General features: G+C 44.0%; 1 protein-coding gene across 1 annotated transcript in view; it reads left to right on the top strand.

The window, feature by feature from the left end:
- HGD (homogentisate 1,2-dioxygenase) overlaps positions 1-18,047 on the top strand; it is a 43,903-nt gene that overhangs the window by 19,137 nt on the left and 6,719 nt on the right. The window contains exons 5-12 of the mRNA XM_070403567.1: positions 4,543-4,602; positions 6,294-6,385; positions 7,532-7,566; positions 8,389-8,468; positions 9,348-9,447; positions 11,540-11,664; positions 14,142-14,246; positions 16,483-16,609. Coding sequence (XP_070259668.1) covers positions 4,543-4,602; positions 6,294-6,385; positions 7,532-7,566; positions 8,389-8,468; positions 9,348-9,447; positions 11,540-11,664; positions 14,142-14,246; positions 16,483-16,609 — 724 coding nt within the window. The remainder of the gene's footprint in view (positions 1-4,542; positions 4,603-6,293; positions 6,386-7,531; positions 7,567-8,388; positions 8,469-9,347; positions 9,448-11,539; positions 11,665-14,141; positions 14,247-16,482; positions 16,610-18,047) is intronic.

Genomic DNA, 18,047 nt, shown 5'->3' with positions numbered 1-18,047 from the left:
TTGGCGGTGATGAACTCCTTTAGCTTTTCCTTATCTGTGAAGCTCTTTATCTGACCTTCAATTCTGAATGATAGCTTTGCTGGATAAAGTAATCTTGGTTGTAGGTTCTTGGTATTCAGCACTTTGAATATTTCTTGCCATTCCCTTCTGGCCTGCAAAGTTTCTGTTGAGAAATCAGCTGACAGTCGTATGGGTATTCCCTTGTAGGTAATTGAGCCTCTTTCTCTTGCTGCTTTTAAGATTTTCTCTTTGTCTTTTGCTCTTGGCATTTTAATGATGATGTGTCTTGGTGTGGTCCTCTTTGGATTCCTTTTGTTTGGGGTTCTCTGCGCTTCTTGGACCTGTAAGTCCATTTCGTTCTCCAGGTGGGGGAAGTTTTCTGCCATTATTTCTTGAAATAGGTTTTCAATATCTTGCTGTCTCTCATCTTCTGGCACTCCAATGACTCTGATATTAGTCCGCTTAAAGCTGTCCCAGAGGCTCCTTACACTATCTTCACACTTTCGGATTCTTTTTTCATTTTGCTTTTCCAATTGGGTGTTTTTTGTCGAATCTTTGGTTTGATTCTTGTGCTCCTCTGGTCTGCTATTGGGTATAATATTCTTTATTTCAGTCCGTGTATGCTTACTTTCTAATTTCTTTATCGTAGCATCGAGGGTCTCATTAGTTTTCGTGAGGCTCTGCACAAATTTATGGCAAGCCCTCAAAATTGCGATTCTTAGCTCCATATCCTCCATTTCTGTCATGTTTTTTTGTCTCCGCATCTTTTATGCTTTCTTGGTGCACCCCCTTGTGGTCTCTGTGCGCAGTCTTGTTCTAGCCAAGCCTTAATTGTTGTAGTTAACACTAGAGGGATTTGACCACCAGGCCGACTGGCTGTGGAAATCAGCTGTGGGAAAACTTCAGTCCTCAGGGGAGGCGCTAGTCCAGCCCTTGCCTGAGGCGATCGGCAAATGGCTGTGCGCAGGGTTTGGGCGGGGCGGGCTCAACAGGGCGGGGGGAGGGAGTAGCTATGGCCGCTCTCAGTCCGTCCCTAGGGGCTCTGCCTCTCTGTCCCAGCAATCGCTGCAAACCTCGGAGGGGCCATAGCCAGACAGTCCCGCTTCTCCCGTTTGAGTCTGGGTCCCTAGAGACTCGCCCGGATCTGTAGCCCAGAGTCTGAGACTCGCTCCTGATTGAAAACGACAATCGCGCCCTCAGCCGCCAGCCTGCTTTGCGCGCGCACCCTCACCACCGCACCGCCGTACCTTTAAATTTTCCACACTGCGCCTCCGCTGAGCGTGGGAATGCTGTTGTTTTTGCTTCTAGTTGAAGAGACTCTCCTCAGCCAGCCTTCCCGTGGTTCTGGTTGATGTCCGCTCCAACTTTTAGTTGTATTTTTGAAGTGGTTGTCCACGGCGGCAGTCTCCGGTGTTTACCTATGCCGCCATCTTCGATTCCTCACTCCTTTGGTAACCTTAAAAAATATTTTATTCTAACTTTGGACTCCCTCAAATTATTTTTGATCACCTCATTTCTAGTAAGAAGAGTTTATTTTCCAATAAAACTTGTAGAATACAGCTGCAACATATGCGAAGCAATGATAGAACTGAAAGGAGAATTAGATGAATCCCCAGTTATAGTTGGAGATGTCAACACCTCTTTCCCAATAGTTGATAGAACTGGCCAAAAATGAGAAAGGATATGGATGGGTTTTTATATTTATAAAGAATTGACTTACATTTTAGAAATAATCATTGTACTTTTGGAAACATTTATCAATTTACTATTGCCTGAATGTCATTTTGACTTCCAAAAACTTCACAAATTTGCTTTCGTCTTGCTCTTTGAGATATTACTATCAATGTTCTCAGTACCTTATATTTATTCATTCAACCATTCACCACAAATTTATTAAAATCCACTAGTGTCAAGATATTGCATTGAGTCCTACAATGGATTTCACTGTTTTTAAATGTTTAATAATTAAATTTTAATTATAAAATTACTAGAGGCCTGGTGCTTGAAATTCTTGCATGGGGGGGAGGGGAGTGGTCCCCTCAGCCCAGCCTGCACCCTCTCCAATCTGGGACTCCTTGGGGGATGTCCGACAGCCGGTTTAGGCCCGATTCTGGGGATCAAGCCTAAATTGGCAGTCAGATATCCTTCCCACAATCTGGAACCACTGGCTCCTAACTGCTCACCTGCCTGCCTGCCTGATCACCCTTAACTGACTACCCCCTGCCAGTCTGATCACCCCTAATGACCTCTGCCTGCTGGCCTGATCGCCCCTAACTGCCCCCCCTGTTGACCTGGTCACCCTCAACTGCCCCCCCTGCCAGTCTGGTCACCCCCAACTGCCCCCCATGCCAGCCTGGTCTCCCCATGCAGCCTGCTGTTCAGTCGTTTGGTTGTCCCTCACTAACCCCCCTGCCAGCCTGGTTGCCCCACGCAGCCTGCTGTTCTGTTTGGTTGTTACTGTTACTGTGACGGCATCCTGGACAATTGGCCTATTTCTCTATTATTAGTATAGATTATATTGATAAATAGGAGGTTATTTATCAATAATATATAATATGAATAAATAAATGATTAAAAAGTTATAGGACTAAATCAGAAGCTCTTCTCTGAAGTAAATTATGGGATTATAGCTTTTCTTACATGTAAGAAAAACCACAATCCAGGGAGAGGAAATGACGTGCCTGAGCTCACAGAATAAATGGGAACAGCAGCAGTAACAGAACTCAGGTCTCCTGGTTCAGCCCAATGCACAGCCCCTTTGGATCAGGGGCTAATTGCTCCACAGCATGCAATTAAGTTGAACATCTGGAGTTGGCAGATGGTTCTATCCTCTACTCCATGGACTTTTCCTTTTTATCCTTTCCCCAGATCTCCCTCCTCACATTCAGCAGCATATCACACCAAAGCTCCTAGCCAGAATCTTGCCTGAAGGTACAAAGCTCACTTCTTCTTCTGGGCACTGGGTTTGATAGAACCACCTTGCAGTCTTTATCATCCTTCATGATATGCTGAATTTAGACCCTGTACAATCTGCTGCCATCAGATCCAGCAGATAAACTACTCCTCTCCCTATACCATCTCTATCATTTGAAGGGCATCCCTTTTTGCATTAGGAAAGGTTCTTTGAGGCCACTGCTCATCCAGGATGTGAGCCCTATTAAGTGCTTCTCTGTGGCCCTTCCTGATGTCTGGGGAATATCCTCCTAGCTCAATGGTTCTCAACCAGGGGAAATTTGTTCCCCAAGTGACATTTAACAATGGAGACACTTTGGATCATTACAACTTAAGAGATTGCTACTGGCATCTAGTGAGTAGAGGTCAGGGATGCTGTTAAACATCCTATGATGCACAGTACAGCCCCTCACAACAGAGAATTATTCGCTGCAAAATGTCAGTAGTGCCAAGGTTGAAAAACCCTTTCTAGATCCTTGCTCTCAGGTTCCCTCTCTTTTCCCAGGAAATATCATCTTGAATAAATTAGTCCTAAATATTTTCCTTCTTTCTGAAGCACGATTTCAACAGCGTTCCTCAAATCAACATTTTACATTCTTTTTAAGTAGTCCCAAAATGTGATCCTCTGTGTTGCTTTTAAGAAATAAAGGCTGTTGTGTGACTGTGTGAATCGGAGAGGCAGAACAATCCCAGCGCTGCCTTTCCATTTGCTGCTTGCTTTCCCTCCAACCCCGACCATGACTGCCTCTCTGAAATACAGAATGAGCTGAGCCCAGTGTCTTAATGGGCCCTACCTAGCCAGTGGTGCCATTCCTCCGGGTGCAGTTCGCCCCACGAAGTATCCCGAGGCTGCTAGGTTCATCAGCTGCCAGCCTGGCTGGGTCGGGCCTGCTGCCAGGTTGATTGATAAGTACGGGGCTGACTCTTTGAGTAGGGCCTGGACCTGCTGGTTTTTCTCCCCACTTCCTTAGATCACTTCATTATTAAATTAAAGATTGTTGTGATTTAAACTGAACTGTCAGGCAGCCTGGGGACAAACGTGGGGTTTGGTGGGAAAAAAATTGAACCTGGTACCGCATTTACCAAATTCAATCTCGGCTGGGTGCTTTTTCTTTCGCTTCAAGAAATAATTCAAAACTCCAAGGGCTGGCAGGAGAAGTAGAACCTTCTCCTGCTGTGTCCGGGGCCCACACAGAGAGGCTGGCGTGCCAGCAAAGGGAGCTGATTATAAATAGCATTAGAAGCAGCATCGGTCAAAATTCACTGGTGTGCCTGAGCCAAATGCTAAAAGAAATAAACAGTTTCTGAAATAAGAAGCAATGGTTTTTTAAAAAAAAATTTGTAATTCAAAGTGCTAATGAACAAAGACAATATGTATGCATATGAATTAAACACACACACACACACACCAACTGAGCCCCTTTAAGGAAATGATGGATAATTATTAAATTTAAAATAACAAAAATCACAAGTAGTCAGAACCTTGCAGGGAGCAGCTGTCCTTTTTCTGTGTAATCGGTGCTTTTTATTTAGAAAGTCTATGGTTTCCCCATTGTGAAGTCATTTTCCTGTATGTGTATTTTTTTCCAGCTTAGATGGAAACCATTTGAGATTCCAAAAGCATCTCAGAAGAAGGTGGACTTTGTGAGTGTAAGTCAATGCTGCCCACACCTTCCCACTGCTCCTTCTCTCTTCCGCCTTGAGTGATCCAGCCATTTGCAGGCTGAATGCCAGGCAGAAGCAGCCTTAGAGGCGGGCAGCCGGCACAGCACCATCTGCCTCTGCTTTCAGCACTGCCCATTGATGTCTTACTTACAGGCACCATCTCCCCTCTGACACCAAAGGGCACTCGAGGGCTATTTACAACATCTCCCAACAGCCAAAGGAAATTGAGCTTTTACCTTCCCAGGTTCCTTTCTTTTGGGGAACAAAGACTCCTTTGGTAGTCTGGTAAAGCCCGTGTTCTTAAATGCATAAAATAAATTGCATAAAATGACAAAGAAGCCGATTATATTGAAATACAATGATGAAAATATTAAAATAAATTTGGTTTGGTTTATAGTAATAAGCATGCTTCCTTATTAATGCACTAAATCACAAAATCTATGAGAAGATCTAATAACTCTGGTTATTAGAAGTATGAGTATAAATGATATTTTGGTATATCTGTAACAACTCTAATGTGATGTAAAATGATCCATGATTTCTATCAGTGTCAAGGTTACAGGCACCCCTAATACTGCTGTAGTTTGTTGCTTATGTCCATATTAATAGAAGGAAATGATAAATTTCAGTCAGAGATTAGTGAAAACAAATATATAATTAGTTTTCCCATTCAAATTCAGAAACTCTCCGAAATGATCCCCTGAATAGGATCAACTCAGGCCAGCAATTCTGGTTAGGACAATGCTGATTAGAAGTTCTGCTTGGTAGTAATAGGTGCTGAGAGTATAGGAACACCTGTGCTCAGAGCAAGGCGTATCAGGGAGGAAAAGAAGAGCTGTAAGGAGGTGGGGCTCAAAAAAGCTAGTGGAAGATTCTGCAGACCAACCTTAGGTCATGGTTTACGTGGGGAGAGTCCAGATGTCCAGCCATAGGCCAGATTGTTTGTATCATGTTGACCTCCTCACCCACATTAAATGCTCCAAACCCTACGTAGACTCATCTAAATAGCCCCCAAACTTGGAAATTGAATTAAAATACAAAAAGAAGTCCTCCACCCCGTGTGAATCATGGATATCTGGAGGAACAGAACTCTCTCCTTGTGGGCTTTCAGTGTACAGGTTTGGGGCTGAGGGCAGCTTTAGATGGCCTGAGTGTTACAGTTTCTTGGACTGTGGATGATCAGCAGAGGGTTACAGTTGGTCAGAGCGCTTCCCTTTGCCTTGTTCTGGAGAGATTAGTGCTGACCCTATTCCTAAGCAGAGGAGTGCCCACATGGTCTGGTGTATTTGAGGGGCATTGACTGGTCCCTAATGGTGCAGTCTTCCTCCCCAAGCCTCCTGGATATCTGATTTTACCTCCAATAGAAACTTTCCTTCAGGTTGATCTAAGTACAAAAATGATGAAATGCTCTAATCAATTGATGCTCTATAAGTTCATCTGATGCAGCAATTAAGACAATCCATGGCAGTTAACTAAGGTGAACCACCATCTACCAAACATAAGTCAATAAATTTTGGACTCCCCATAGGTAACCTGAATCCCAAATGTTCCACTGATCCCAAAGGGAAGACGCTTGCAGTATAACTTTGTCTCATGGCCCTCAGGTACCAGGAGGAGGGGTAGCCTCTTAGGCACTATTCATGTACACTGTTCCTTCTCCTTCACGTCTCGCCCAGGGCCTGCACACCTTATGTGGAGCTGGAGACATCCGGTCTAACAATGGGCTTGCTGTCCACATTTTCCTCTGCAACACCTCCATGGGGGACAGGTAAGTGACTCAGTCCTGAGGTAGGACAGCCCCATTCCCCAAAAGCTGCTGACCAGAGGGTAAAATCTGGATTGTTGTTTTTGTCATTGATTCTTCCCCAGGGCAATGTTGACATGCACTTATTAATAATGACAATAAATGAGTATTTTTATCTTGATAGACTCCTGTGACCTAAACAAGAATGTCACATAATAATGCAAATCAAAAAGGGACAACGGGACACTGGAAAGCAGGAGTAGTCCAAGAGGCATTTTGGCTTTAACCAGATTTGAGTTAGAATATTCTTAATTTCTAAAGTTCCCAGGACTAATCTTGAGTCCAAAGTCATGGTGCATGGTCAGCCATTAGGACCACCTGTAGGTGGCAGGTCAAGCGGACAGACTTTGGCTTCAGCTAACAACTTTGTAAGCTTAAAATTCCTAGATAGAGGAGCTTTGATATTGGATTTTTTTTAAAATCAGCAAAGTATGTAAATGACATTCCTGCCTTTTCTTTGGGAATATCAGAATATCAGAACCATTTTTGAACCAGACCACTGTGTCCAAAGGCAATTCTACTCTTCCTGGGTGACCTTGGGCAAGACGTTTAACTTATCTGAGCCATGAATCAGGTCCAAGATCAAAGCCCTATGACAAGGCACAGGAGCTGTCCCTTTGGGTCCAGCTCATATCAGGCACCTCCTCTCTCCCCACTTGAGCCACATTAGCCTTCATTCGGTTCTTTCCACCTGCCATGTGTCCTCCTGCCTCAAAGCATTTGCATATACTGTTCCTTCTGCCTGGGATATTCGCCTCCCTCCTTAAACCCTTGCCTCGATGATTCCTTCAGATCGCAGGTCAAATGTCCCCTTCTCAGGGAAGCTCTTGCTGATTCCTCGAGTTAGATCATGTCCATTATTTTTCATTTCCCTGGGCTTACCTTTCATAGTGCCATTACAGTTTACGATGATATAGTTCTGTTTGATTGCTGTCTGACTTCCTACCAGACCCTAAGCCTCATGAGGGCAGAGATTGGATAATGTTGCACACCATTTTATACCTAGTACTAAATCTGGCAGAGCGGGTGCTGAACAATAATTTGTGCAGTGAATTAATTTGTCTGGGTGATGTTAAAACAGGAAATCACAGGAATGATTCTATGTTTCAGATGCTTTTACAATTCTGATGGGGACTTCTTGATTGGTAAGTTTTGAAGATTTCAGACCCCTTCCCTGTGAATTTAGCCCTAGTCATAAGCTTCTTTTTAATTTTATACATATTGTTTTCCTTCATCCTTCAATCTGTCTTATTTAGTGGAATCTATAGACTAAGGTTTAAAGACAATCGGGGGTCTGGAAAAGATTCCTCTTGTACCTCAGAGCCCTTACTCTATGTCCTGGTCTCTCTGATTTTGCCCATTTCTGTTGGGTCCTTCTAATATGGGAGATCTGAGCAGCTGAAAAGAAATGAAGAGTAATACCAAGATGAGATTAACTTATTAAGATAACTCTATTTGCCATCATACTCACCCAAGAAAAAGCTGTCATTGATAGCTGCAATTTAAATGCAGATTTTCATGAGAGCCCTAAACTGGAATGTCAGTCAGGGATTGATCTTGTCTGCCCCTTCTTTTTGATGGCTTTAGTAGAAATATTTTAGAGTGGACACTTTGGTGTAGACATTAGACATGCAAATAATAGCTTTCTGCTGGAAGCATCAGAAATAGGTGATTTTCTGTCCTATTTCAGTTGCCTTTTTTGGTCAATCCCCAGAATTGTGCATATTCAGGATCCTTACTTGACAACTAAAAAAAGAGCCCCAAAACCAGAGTCCATTTTTTCATGCGGGTTCTTCTACATAATAAAATAGGTAACCTAAGTTGTCATACATTTTTCCCTTTGAGACTCAATAAAGCTCTGTTCATTGGGAATGAAAAAGCAAATGCAGTCCTTAAGCTTTTGACTCTTAGTGAATTGGTTCTTCCATTAAAAGAGACACTCACTGCTGCCCTGTCTTTTTTATTAGTTCCCCAGAAAGGGAAACTTCTCATTTATACCGAGTTTGGCAAGATGATTGTGCAGCCCAACGAGATCTGCGTCATTCAGGTGAGTAATGTGTCCCCTCTCTCTGCCTCTCTCTAATTTGGGAGCAATCAGATGTTGCAGCTGCTGCTATTTCCAACTCTAAAATGTCTCTGTCATGTCTGGGCAATGGGGAGGGAGTTTGAGTTACACAGAAGGCTCCCTGTGCCGAAGGATGAGCAGGCTTGGGTGTCTGGTTTGTTTTAAAATAGCATACAATCACAAAGCAAAGAGCATTGTCAGTTCACCTTCCTGAACACCTATTCACACTCTGGATAAGGCCGTGGATATGGGTGGAGGGCAGTGAAGACAGATTTCTGACAATTTTTGCTACATTGGGGCACTACGATCTCTGAACCAAATAAGATAATACACTAGAGTTGGTTTGAGTCACAGATGTGATTAGGATTTACATTTTTTATTTCTAACTCATCTTTGAGTTGTTTGTCTCTCAGATCTAGTTCAGCAGACTATAGCTTGAGCATGTGGGGTTGGCTGTGGCTTTGGAGCTTTTTTATAACTACATGTGGGGCCCCTCGGTGTGGACTGCAGGGATCTGGCCAAAACCAGCAGTCCAACGCCGCCTGCTGCTCCTGCCTGCTGCTCCTGCTCATCCCGGCCCTGCTGCACCTGCCACCGCCACTCAGTAGGCTCGCTGCCACTCCGGTGTGGTCTCCGGGCTGTCATGGCCAGCTGTGAGCCCTGCGACTGGCACCCATTGGTCAGCTGAGCGGCACTCCTGCTGTGGGACCACACTGACCACTAGGGGGCAGCTCCTGCATTGAGCATCTGCCCCCTGGTGGTCAGTGTGCATCATAGTGACTGGTCGTTCGGTCCTTCGGTCACTTATGCTTTTAGATATGTGATCTGGGAGGGCACATGAGTGTCTGCTTCTCATTCCAGAGAGGAATGCGGTTCAGCGTAGATGTGTTCGAGGAGACTAGAGGCTACATCCTGGAGGTCTACGGTGTCCACTTTGAGTTGCCTGACCTGGGACCAATTGGTAAATCTCCACCACAAGCCTCTAAGCCTGGATTGACATATAGGACACAGATAACTGCATGCGAGTTAAACATTCTTCTCCCCTCATTATCTCACTCAAACTTTAACTTTCCTCTACACAACTTCTTCTCTAGCCCAAGTGTAGTTGGGAATTTTAGAAGCCTCCTGGAACTCCATGAGTGATGCCAGACTTTCTCTTCAGACCTCTAAGTTCAGGGGCTCCAGGTAGCATCGCTGACCCAACTGCTGAAATGGAACCTTCTTCACTTATTAGCTCATCGGTGTGTTAACCCACCAGTTTGTTTCAGCTCCCCTGGGTGCTGAAGGTAGTGACAGAAACCTCATCGAGGGTAACACAAACCTCTTCCCATACATGTATAATGGGTATAACAGAAAATGACCCGATACAAACCATTATAAATTTCTCTCTATAACAGTACATAGACCATTGGAGAGCAGTGTATGTACATACACCCTATTGGATGCAGAAGTTGGAATGCTTTGAGCCAAGTCACCAAGAACAGCTTCACAGAAGAGATGAGGTTTAGCTAACTCTTGTTGAAAAGATGAGGAAAAATAAAGAAGAAAGAGAACAGCTTAAACAATACAAATGGGAAAGCATACAAATGGAGAAGAGCTTTGTGACTAGAAGGGATATCATTGTCTTAAGTTTATTGGTTGTGTGTACACAATACAGGGTGGAAGCCATAACAATGGCAGGTGCTATATTCCTATGGAAAGAGGAAACAGACCGAGAGACACATAGTCTATGAACCTCACATTCCTGCTGAGCACACTCCACAAACTCTAAACACTTAACAGTCAAAAAAGGTACATCACTCAGTGCTATGAAGAAGCTAGAAAGCACAGCCTCCATGAGGCAGATTAAAACAGTCAAAAGTGAACTAAGATGCCCCACTCCTGATTTTTCTGGCCAGCTGGAGGCAAGAGATGCAGGAAAGAACTGAAGGTGGTAGGAGGGGTTGTTCTAAAAACCATCTCTTGGAGTGAAAAGAGTGGTTGGGAAAATTGGCCCTTGGTTTCATCTTTGGCATGTTTGCTGAAGGTGGTGGCCACACCTCCCAATTTTTCCCTTTTTTGTTAACAGCTTTTTTAGAGCAAAACAGGGACAGGCCAGCATGTGCCTTCTGGTCACTCCCCTGGGAGGAACCAAATAGTCAGAGGAAGGTGGGAGGCAGCAGGAAGGCAGCTGGAGCCATGGTGGGCCGTCTGTCATCCTGTTCACCACCCGCTCTTCCCACTTTGGTCTGGCTTCCTGCTGCTCTGCAGTCAGCATAGCCTCCGGGTTCTATGGAACGTGTACCCTCCTGAAAATACATATAATTTTCTAACCAGCTGGGCGCTCCCCCCCTTTTTTTTTTTAACCCCGGAGCTAGAAACTATTAAACACTCCCCAGGTCTCTCCTCTCAGAGTTAAATTAAGTTTTTGCACTTATGCTTTTCATTTTTGGTCTTTTGATTTATTTATTTTTCTCTGGAGGGAACACTTGCAAAGCAAAGGTAAGCAAGCAAGTCCTGAATCCTTTCTTCCTGACAGGTTTGTCAGGCTGGAGAGCAGTTTTCCAGACCTGGATTTATTCTGAGTTCTGTCTGAGGAGCAATGGCACACCTGGGCCACCAGCATGGAACCCTTTCTTTCTCAAGGACTATAGATCAAGGACTGTAGATGAGTTCTAGAGTCATCAGGGTTTTCTTGGAAAGAAAAAGGTCTAGTATTTCTAACAGATCTTCCCTTTTCCTTTTTTCTAGTCTCTTCCTCCTCTCTGTTCCCTTCACCTATAGTGATGAAATAATATATGTAAAGTGGTTTCATAAACCATATTTGCTCTAAAACTTTGGGAGATGATGCTGGCAATTATGATGATCCCTCTCATGATTTATTTTTTCTGGATCAAATTCTTTGGGTCCTCTTAAAAAGGTACCATACTGGGAATCCAATGAGCCTTTGAACAATGAAAGCAAATTATAGGGTGGCTCTTGATGTAGAAAGTCCTTTTGCTTTGTGCAACCATGAGCATCTTTCCTAAGTGACTTCAAAAGTGTCTAAAAGACTATGGGTCATTGTATTCTAGGAGCCAATGGCTTGGCCAATCCTCGTGATTTCTTGATACCTGTTGCCTGGTATGAAGATCGCCAAGTGCCGGGTGGTTACACTGTGATTAATAAATACCAGGGAAAGCTGTTTGCTGCCAAACAGGTAAAGAGGGTCAGTAGGCAATGGAGGGAATGAGCACCTACTAATTGCCAAGGCCAGTGTTAAATACACATATTATATTGCCTCATCTTTACACCACTAAGATACTACAAATAAAATACTATTTGCCTTAATTGTAGCCATGAAAACAAGCCAGGTAGTGATAAATAATTTACCAAATGTCATAGTATATGGTAGAACCATATCTGTTGCTCATGTTCTTTCCATTCACCAAGAAATGAAAATCATGGGGATATAAATAGTGGGGAAAACATAATGTACAGACAGGGTAATATGTTCTAAAAGGGAAATGAGTTAATAGGCAGATCATCCAAGATTTATATTCACCAATGGCCACCATATTTCAAATACTAATAACCATACAAAACAAGTAGAACTCAGTTAATTAGCTTGAGTTAGTTTATACTACCAGCCTGGTAAACTCAAGAGATAAACAAAGGCATAGATAATAATAAAAATAATAATTGTATATCGCTGTATCTCTCACATCTATGTTTCTCTCTCTATTCCTTCCTTCATCTCTAAAATCAATAAAAATAAATAAATAATAGCAATTGTAACATAATATGTAATTTATAATATAACATATACTAATATTAGTATATATTTAATATAAAATATAGTATATAATTAGTATATATTATATTATTACTTAATATACTGAATATATATTAGCCTAAAGTGATCATATAACAAACATAATCCAAAGATCTCTTCTGTCTACCATTATTTGTTTGCTTTATTTTTGCCCATTTGACTTATTGCTTCCATTTTGCCAAGGCATATTATTGGACAACATCTAGAAGGTATGCTAACCAGCAGAGGCCAACTAGTTTGACACTTAAAGTTACCCCCTGAGGACTAATGGTTACCCTCATTGATATATTATCATCCTCTTATTCTCTGGGTGGTTTGAGTCCATTTGCATTAGAAATTATCAGAGAGGCTTCTTTAAAATGCAAAAACGATAACCTCTGGGGATGGGGTATGGAAATCTATATTCATTTTAAGCATCTTTTCCCTTTTATTATTGACATACAGTTGATAAAGAACCATCATTCTAGAGGCAGCCAGCAGCCCCACTAGTTTCCACTTTCCAAGTGGACCCTATGCTGGTTATTCTCTGTGTGAGCTCCCACTGATCCATTCCCCCTTCTCTGCCATGATCTGAGCCCTGGGAGCTTGACCTACATGGACTGTATCGCCCAGGCTTCCTACCCAGCTGGCTTTTGATTGGGTTCAACTAGTAAGAGGTCCTCACAGGAAATTGGAAGGCAGTTGGATTTTTTCTGTTCTTAATTCATCTTTATTGTTGAAAGTATTACAGATGTCCCTCTTTTCCCCCCTCAATGATCCCTTGCACATTGAAGTTTTTCTTCCCCCTGCTTCCTACTTCTTGTGTCTGCATCCCTTCACAATCTCAGTTCATGTTGGGTAGCCCCAGTGGTATGCTGGAGCCAGTTTATACTGGTTTGCCACCTCTTCCCAGCTTTGTGCTTAGTGACAACTCATCAGTCGCTCAAAAATGATCATGGTGAGAGTATTTATACCCCAGAAATCAGCAAATGCTATCAATCAGAATTTTTAAATTTTTTCCAAGATTGCTGGTTGTAAAATGTCAGCACACCACTGGGCAGCCCCTTCTGTATGGTTTTTAGCTCTTGCTGGAGTCCTGTGACACTTCCTTCCCATATACCACAGGTCTAGGAGTGGCAATGTCTTCCCACTATTCCTAGGCTCAGATACCACACCACCCATCTCTAGTCAGTTCACTTAACACTAGCCACACCTCTGTGAATAGTCTCTCCAGTGGTCTTTAGAACATTCTGGATTGGATGCTGTTTCCAGCATCCCAGACCCATATCTACAGTGGGGCAACCTTCCTATACACCGATCCTCTCCCACCCCAGGGCAGGCTCAAGAAGCATCACCTTAGGATTGCTCTGAAAACTCAAGTCCTGGGGGCTGGAGCTGTTAGAGACCCTCTCTCCCTCCTGCACTCACCACCCAGGCACGGTGTCCACTGGGTACTCCTCTAGGCAGCAATTACCTGGAGGACAGTCACGGCAAGTGCCTGCCCTTCGCACAGGAAACCCAGAGGGTAGCCCAGATGGTCTGAGAATTGCTGGCATCCACAGATTCTCACAACAGCGTTAAAAATTGTTGAAAAGGCACTACTTGGAGAATGTGCTGTGCTTCTGTTGCTGCACATGTGACCAGAGGCAGCTGCAGTTATGAACTAAAAAAATGGGGTTAGTGGCTAAACGAGGGATAGTTTGAGGGTGTGTGAAGCAACCACAGAATGATTCAGGGTTATGCTTCTCCCAAAGGATGGTATTATTAAATAATGAGAACAAAATCAAATCCAAAAAGAGAGAGTGATGCCAAGTACAAACTGGCATCACAGCTACAAAAGCATGAGGTGCTAAGATCATCTTTCCTGCTTCTTTTGCAAACAGAATGTCTCCCCGTTCAATGTCGTGGCCTGGCATGGGAACTACACCCCCTACAAGTACAACTTGGAGAACTTCATGGTCATCAACGCGGTGGCCTATGACCACGCAGTAAGTCTGGCCCCTGGGAGGGCCTTGGAGAAGGGGGAACCCTTGAGTGAGAGGGGTTTACAGCAGGCCCCTGCGTTCACAGAGTTCACATTTCCAGTGTCACCCTTGGAAGCCTGAAATACAATCACTTGTCATTGTGCTCACAGGAATCTGAGTCACCTGCAGCAAGGCTTTGGTGAAGGAGTAAATAACATAGGTAGTAAGGAAGCCAGGCCAAGACACCCAACCTGTGAACACAGCTCCATTCTCTAATACAGTTGTCACAGTAGATGGCTAAAAACTTACTTTTTTCATGGAAAGTTTATCCCCAAAAGAAAACCAACTGCTAGTGTCAGTGATGGAGTGATAAGAAAGGAACATTTCTGGATTTGGGAAGTTCTCCGTCCTGCCCACAAATACCAAGAGCTGATTTGCTCCGGCTGCCTACTCCAGGGTCTCCACTCCTGGCTGTTTCTAGCAGCGATGGAGCCCACGACTCTCTTATAAAGTTACTCATAATATTTAGTGCTTGAATTCAAACCAAGGAAATTCTAGACTAATAACTTGGTCATATTTTTCACTCAATTAAGGGGCCACAAATAGGCCCCAGGTCTACAGTGCAGGCCCCTGAGGCCCTACATTCTTGATAAAGTGCTAGTCCTGGGGGAAAGTTCAGTTTGCAGCCTCGTTCATAATAGATGAACTTAATTCACAAGCTGGAGGGATAATTAGAGCAGAAGGGAGAGAACCAAAGACAGAAAGATTACTCTGAGCCAGTGCAGCTCATCTCAGGGAGCGGGGGGGGGCGGGGGGGAAGAAGACACAAAAAGGCCTTTTTGAACGGCAACAACTCTGAATAAAACCAAAGAAAAAAGAAAATGAGGCATCATGCCCACAACAAAATGAAAAAGGATCCTGCGACACGGATGGAGCTTTATTTGAGCCTCGCTACATTTTCTCTAATGGTTTCAGGTCATTTCTCACGGCAGATGAAGAAGTGTTAACTCTCACAGCAATAAGTGTTGGTGTGTTGACTTGCTGCTGTAGTTACTTTTCCAAAATTCAGATCCGATCGTTCTACCACTGCATTAAGCAAACCTTTGCAGGCTTCCTGTGGTTTAGGATTAAGTCTGAGCTCTGAAGTGTTGTATTGAGGCTCTTCACCATCTGGCCATGGACTTGTTTTCCAGTGCCACTTCTTGCCCCTCTCTCCTCTTAATAAAACCTGTGTGCATTTGTGTGCTTCTCATGTTTTCTGTGCTTACAATACCTTTTCCTTTCTTTTCCTCCTTCCTCCTTCTTTTCTTCCTCTTTCTTCTCCCTCTTTCTCTCTCCTTTCATTCTTCAGCACCTATCTCAAATGTCACCTCCTCTTTGCAGCCTTCCCTGATCCTCTCAGGTAGAGACAGGACTCCTTCCTCTGTATTCCCTTGGGTCTTTAATTATAAAGTCAGATTGCCCTTGGCACCTTGCTGTGATTAGTCGTTCATGCACCTGGTTTATTACTCCTTTAGTCACCTATCCCACCCCTCCACCAATAATGCTAAAGGGGCAGGGAATAGATCTTAATCATCTCTGAATGGCATCTGAAAGCAAACATGACCACTGATTTCAATTAAACTGAACCTCAATCTTTTCACTGAAGGATTGTACAGTTCTTCTAAAATTATAATAGTGTCCCTCAACCTACTCCCCTCTACACTATCACACCGAAACTAGTAATGTTCATGGTGTATTTTAAATCTGAGAGTCAAACAAGAGTCAGAAAGCAATAAGGTTACCATCTGGAGTCTTTGTAACCCCTCCCCCCCCCAAAAAAAAGAAGCAGATCCTACATTTGTACCAAAGCTTGGATATTTTACTTCTATCTCCACCTTACTCTGAGCATCCCTTCTGCCCTGAGCTCCCTGTGGTACAGCCCAGCTCGGGTCACCTGACTTCAGGCTGGGAGGCAGGCACGACTGGTTCTCAGGCCCGCCAGGTAGTACTTACATGAAATGGGCTCAGCAGGGTGAAAAGGCAGCTCAGAATCCTCCTAGCCGGTGTTAATTCATTTTGCTTCCAGCACAGCAAGAGGGGAAGGTCAGATGAGTGATTACTGTGCCTTGATGGCAAGCCCAGACTTCTCAGCCTGGCCGGTGTGGTTTGACCAGAAATTAGAGTGTCCCTCAAAACCCCTTCTGTGTGGGAGCCATGTGTGTCATCATCCAGTCACTCTCTCTCCTCCTGTGCTCAGCCTCTCCTTGTGCTTTCGCAGGACCCATCCATTTTCACAGTATTGACTGCCAAGTCTCTCCGCCCTGGAGTGGCCATCGCTGATTTTGTCATCTTCCCACCTCGATGGGGGGTCGCTGATAAGACCTTCAGGCCTCCTTATTACCACAGTAAGTCTCTCTTTCGCCAAGTCACATTTGGGAACCAAAGAGACAGCAAAGCAATGAGCATTGCCCATTGGGAATACTGCCTGAGGTGTTTCTGGACGCCCTGCCCTGGCTGGAGTCCAGGACCCTGCCTCCTGAGGCCTTTAGCTGCTTAAATAGCACAACTTCCCCGTGGGATGGCAGCGATGTGCTGACCCTGAGGAGGAAACACTTTGTAAAGCCTAAGCCCAGTTCCTCTGGCCCTGAAGAGAGGTAGAAAGGTTGATGAAGTGTGAAGCAAGAAGTTCTTTACATTCAGATGCTTTTTGGGGGGAGGGCTGGGGGCGGGGGTGGTGGGAGAGAGAATTTGTTGTTTTGAGAAACCTCATTATCTAAATCTGGTGCAAGAACCAGTAAAATGTGCCTTCTCGAATTGTTTTGGCCAGGTAGAGCAGACTACAGTCCACACTAGGGGCGGGACCCTATTCTGGAAGCAGTTTCTGCAAAGCATTTGTTGCCTAAAAGAGAATTTATGAAATCTATCATTTTTATTTTATTAATATTCTTATTACTGGCAGCTAACAATTATTGACCATGTTCTATGGCTCTGTTATTAGTTCTTTAAAAGTATTAACTCAGTTAATTCTCATAACAGTTGTCAGAGATAAGTAGCATCCTTATCCCCTTTGTTTTCAGAGGATGGAACTGAGACAAGAAGGATTAGGTACTTGCTCAAGGCCTCACAGCTAGTCAAGTGGTGGAATCAGGATTGAATTGCAGGCTATCTGATGCCAGAGCAGATGCTCATGACCACTAACCGATGCGCCTGGCACAGGGCTGGTGCATGATATGCATGTAATAGATATTTGCTCAGTAAGTGAATGCATCACCAAGTACTTCATGGCCGTACTTAATGAGGCTGGCATTTTTAATTGTGCAGAGGCTAGCTGTAAATTCAACCTAAAGGTCAATGTACAATTCCACTTCCTGGAGATTGCATTTTGTACAAAGAATTCTGGAAAAATTCTGAGCAGGAACATTCTTTTGTTGTTATTGTTGTTGTGTTTGTTAATCCTCACCTGAGGATATTTTTTCCATTGATTTTTATAGAGAGTGGGAGGGAGGGGACACATCGATGTGAGAAAGACACATTGATTGGTTACCTCCCACCCGTGCCCAGACTAGGGCCAGGGTTTGAGCCTGAAACCGAGGTACACGTATAGGCCCTTGGCTGGAATTGAACCCCAGACCCTTCAGTCTGTGGGCTGATGCTCCAACAACTGAGCAGGAACATTCTTAAAAACAAACCACCTTCCCTAGTTAACCTCAGGGCCTTCTGTCTATATGAGGCTCCTCTCTGTAGTATCAGCTCCCAAGATGCCAGGGCAACAGGATAGAAAGGTGCACTGAGTGGGCAATGTAGGCATTTGCAGAGGCCCTCAGAGTGGAAGGCCACTTCACG

The sequence above is a fragment of the Myotis yumanensis genome, unplaced genomic scaffold (genome assembly GCF_028538775.1).
Source record: "Myotis yumanensis isolate MYYU_CA2020_CCGP unplaced genomic scaffold, mMyoYum1.0.hap1 SCAF_2, whole genome shotgun sequence".
Lineage (NCBI taxonomy): Eukaryota > Metazoa > Chordata > Mammalia > Chiroptera > Vespertilionidae > Myotis > Myotis yumanensis.
Note: the sequence above shows the minus strand (reverse complement) of the source record. Positions and strands in the feature narration are given on the sequence as shown.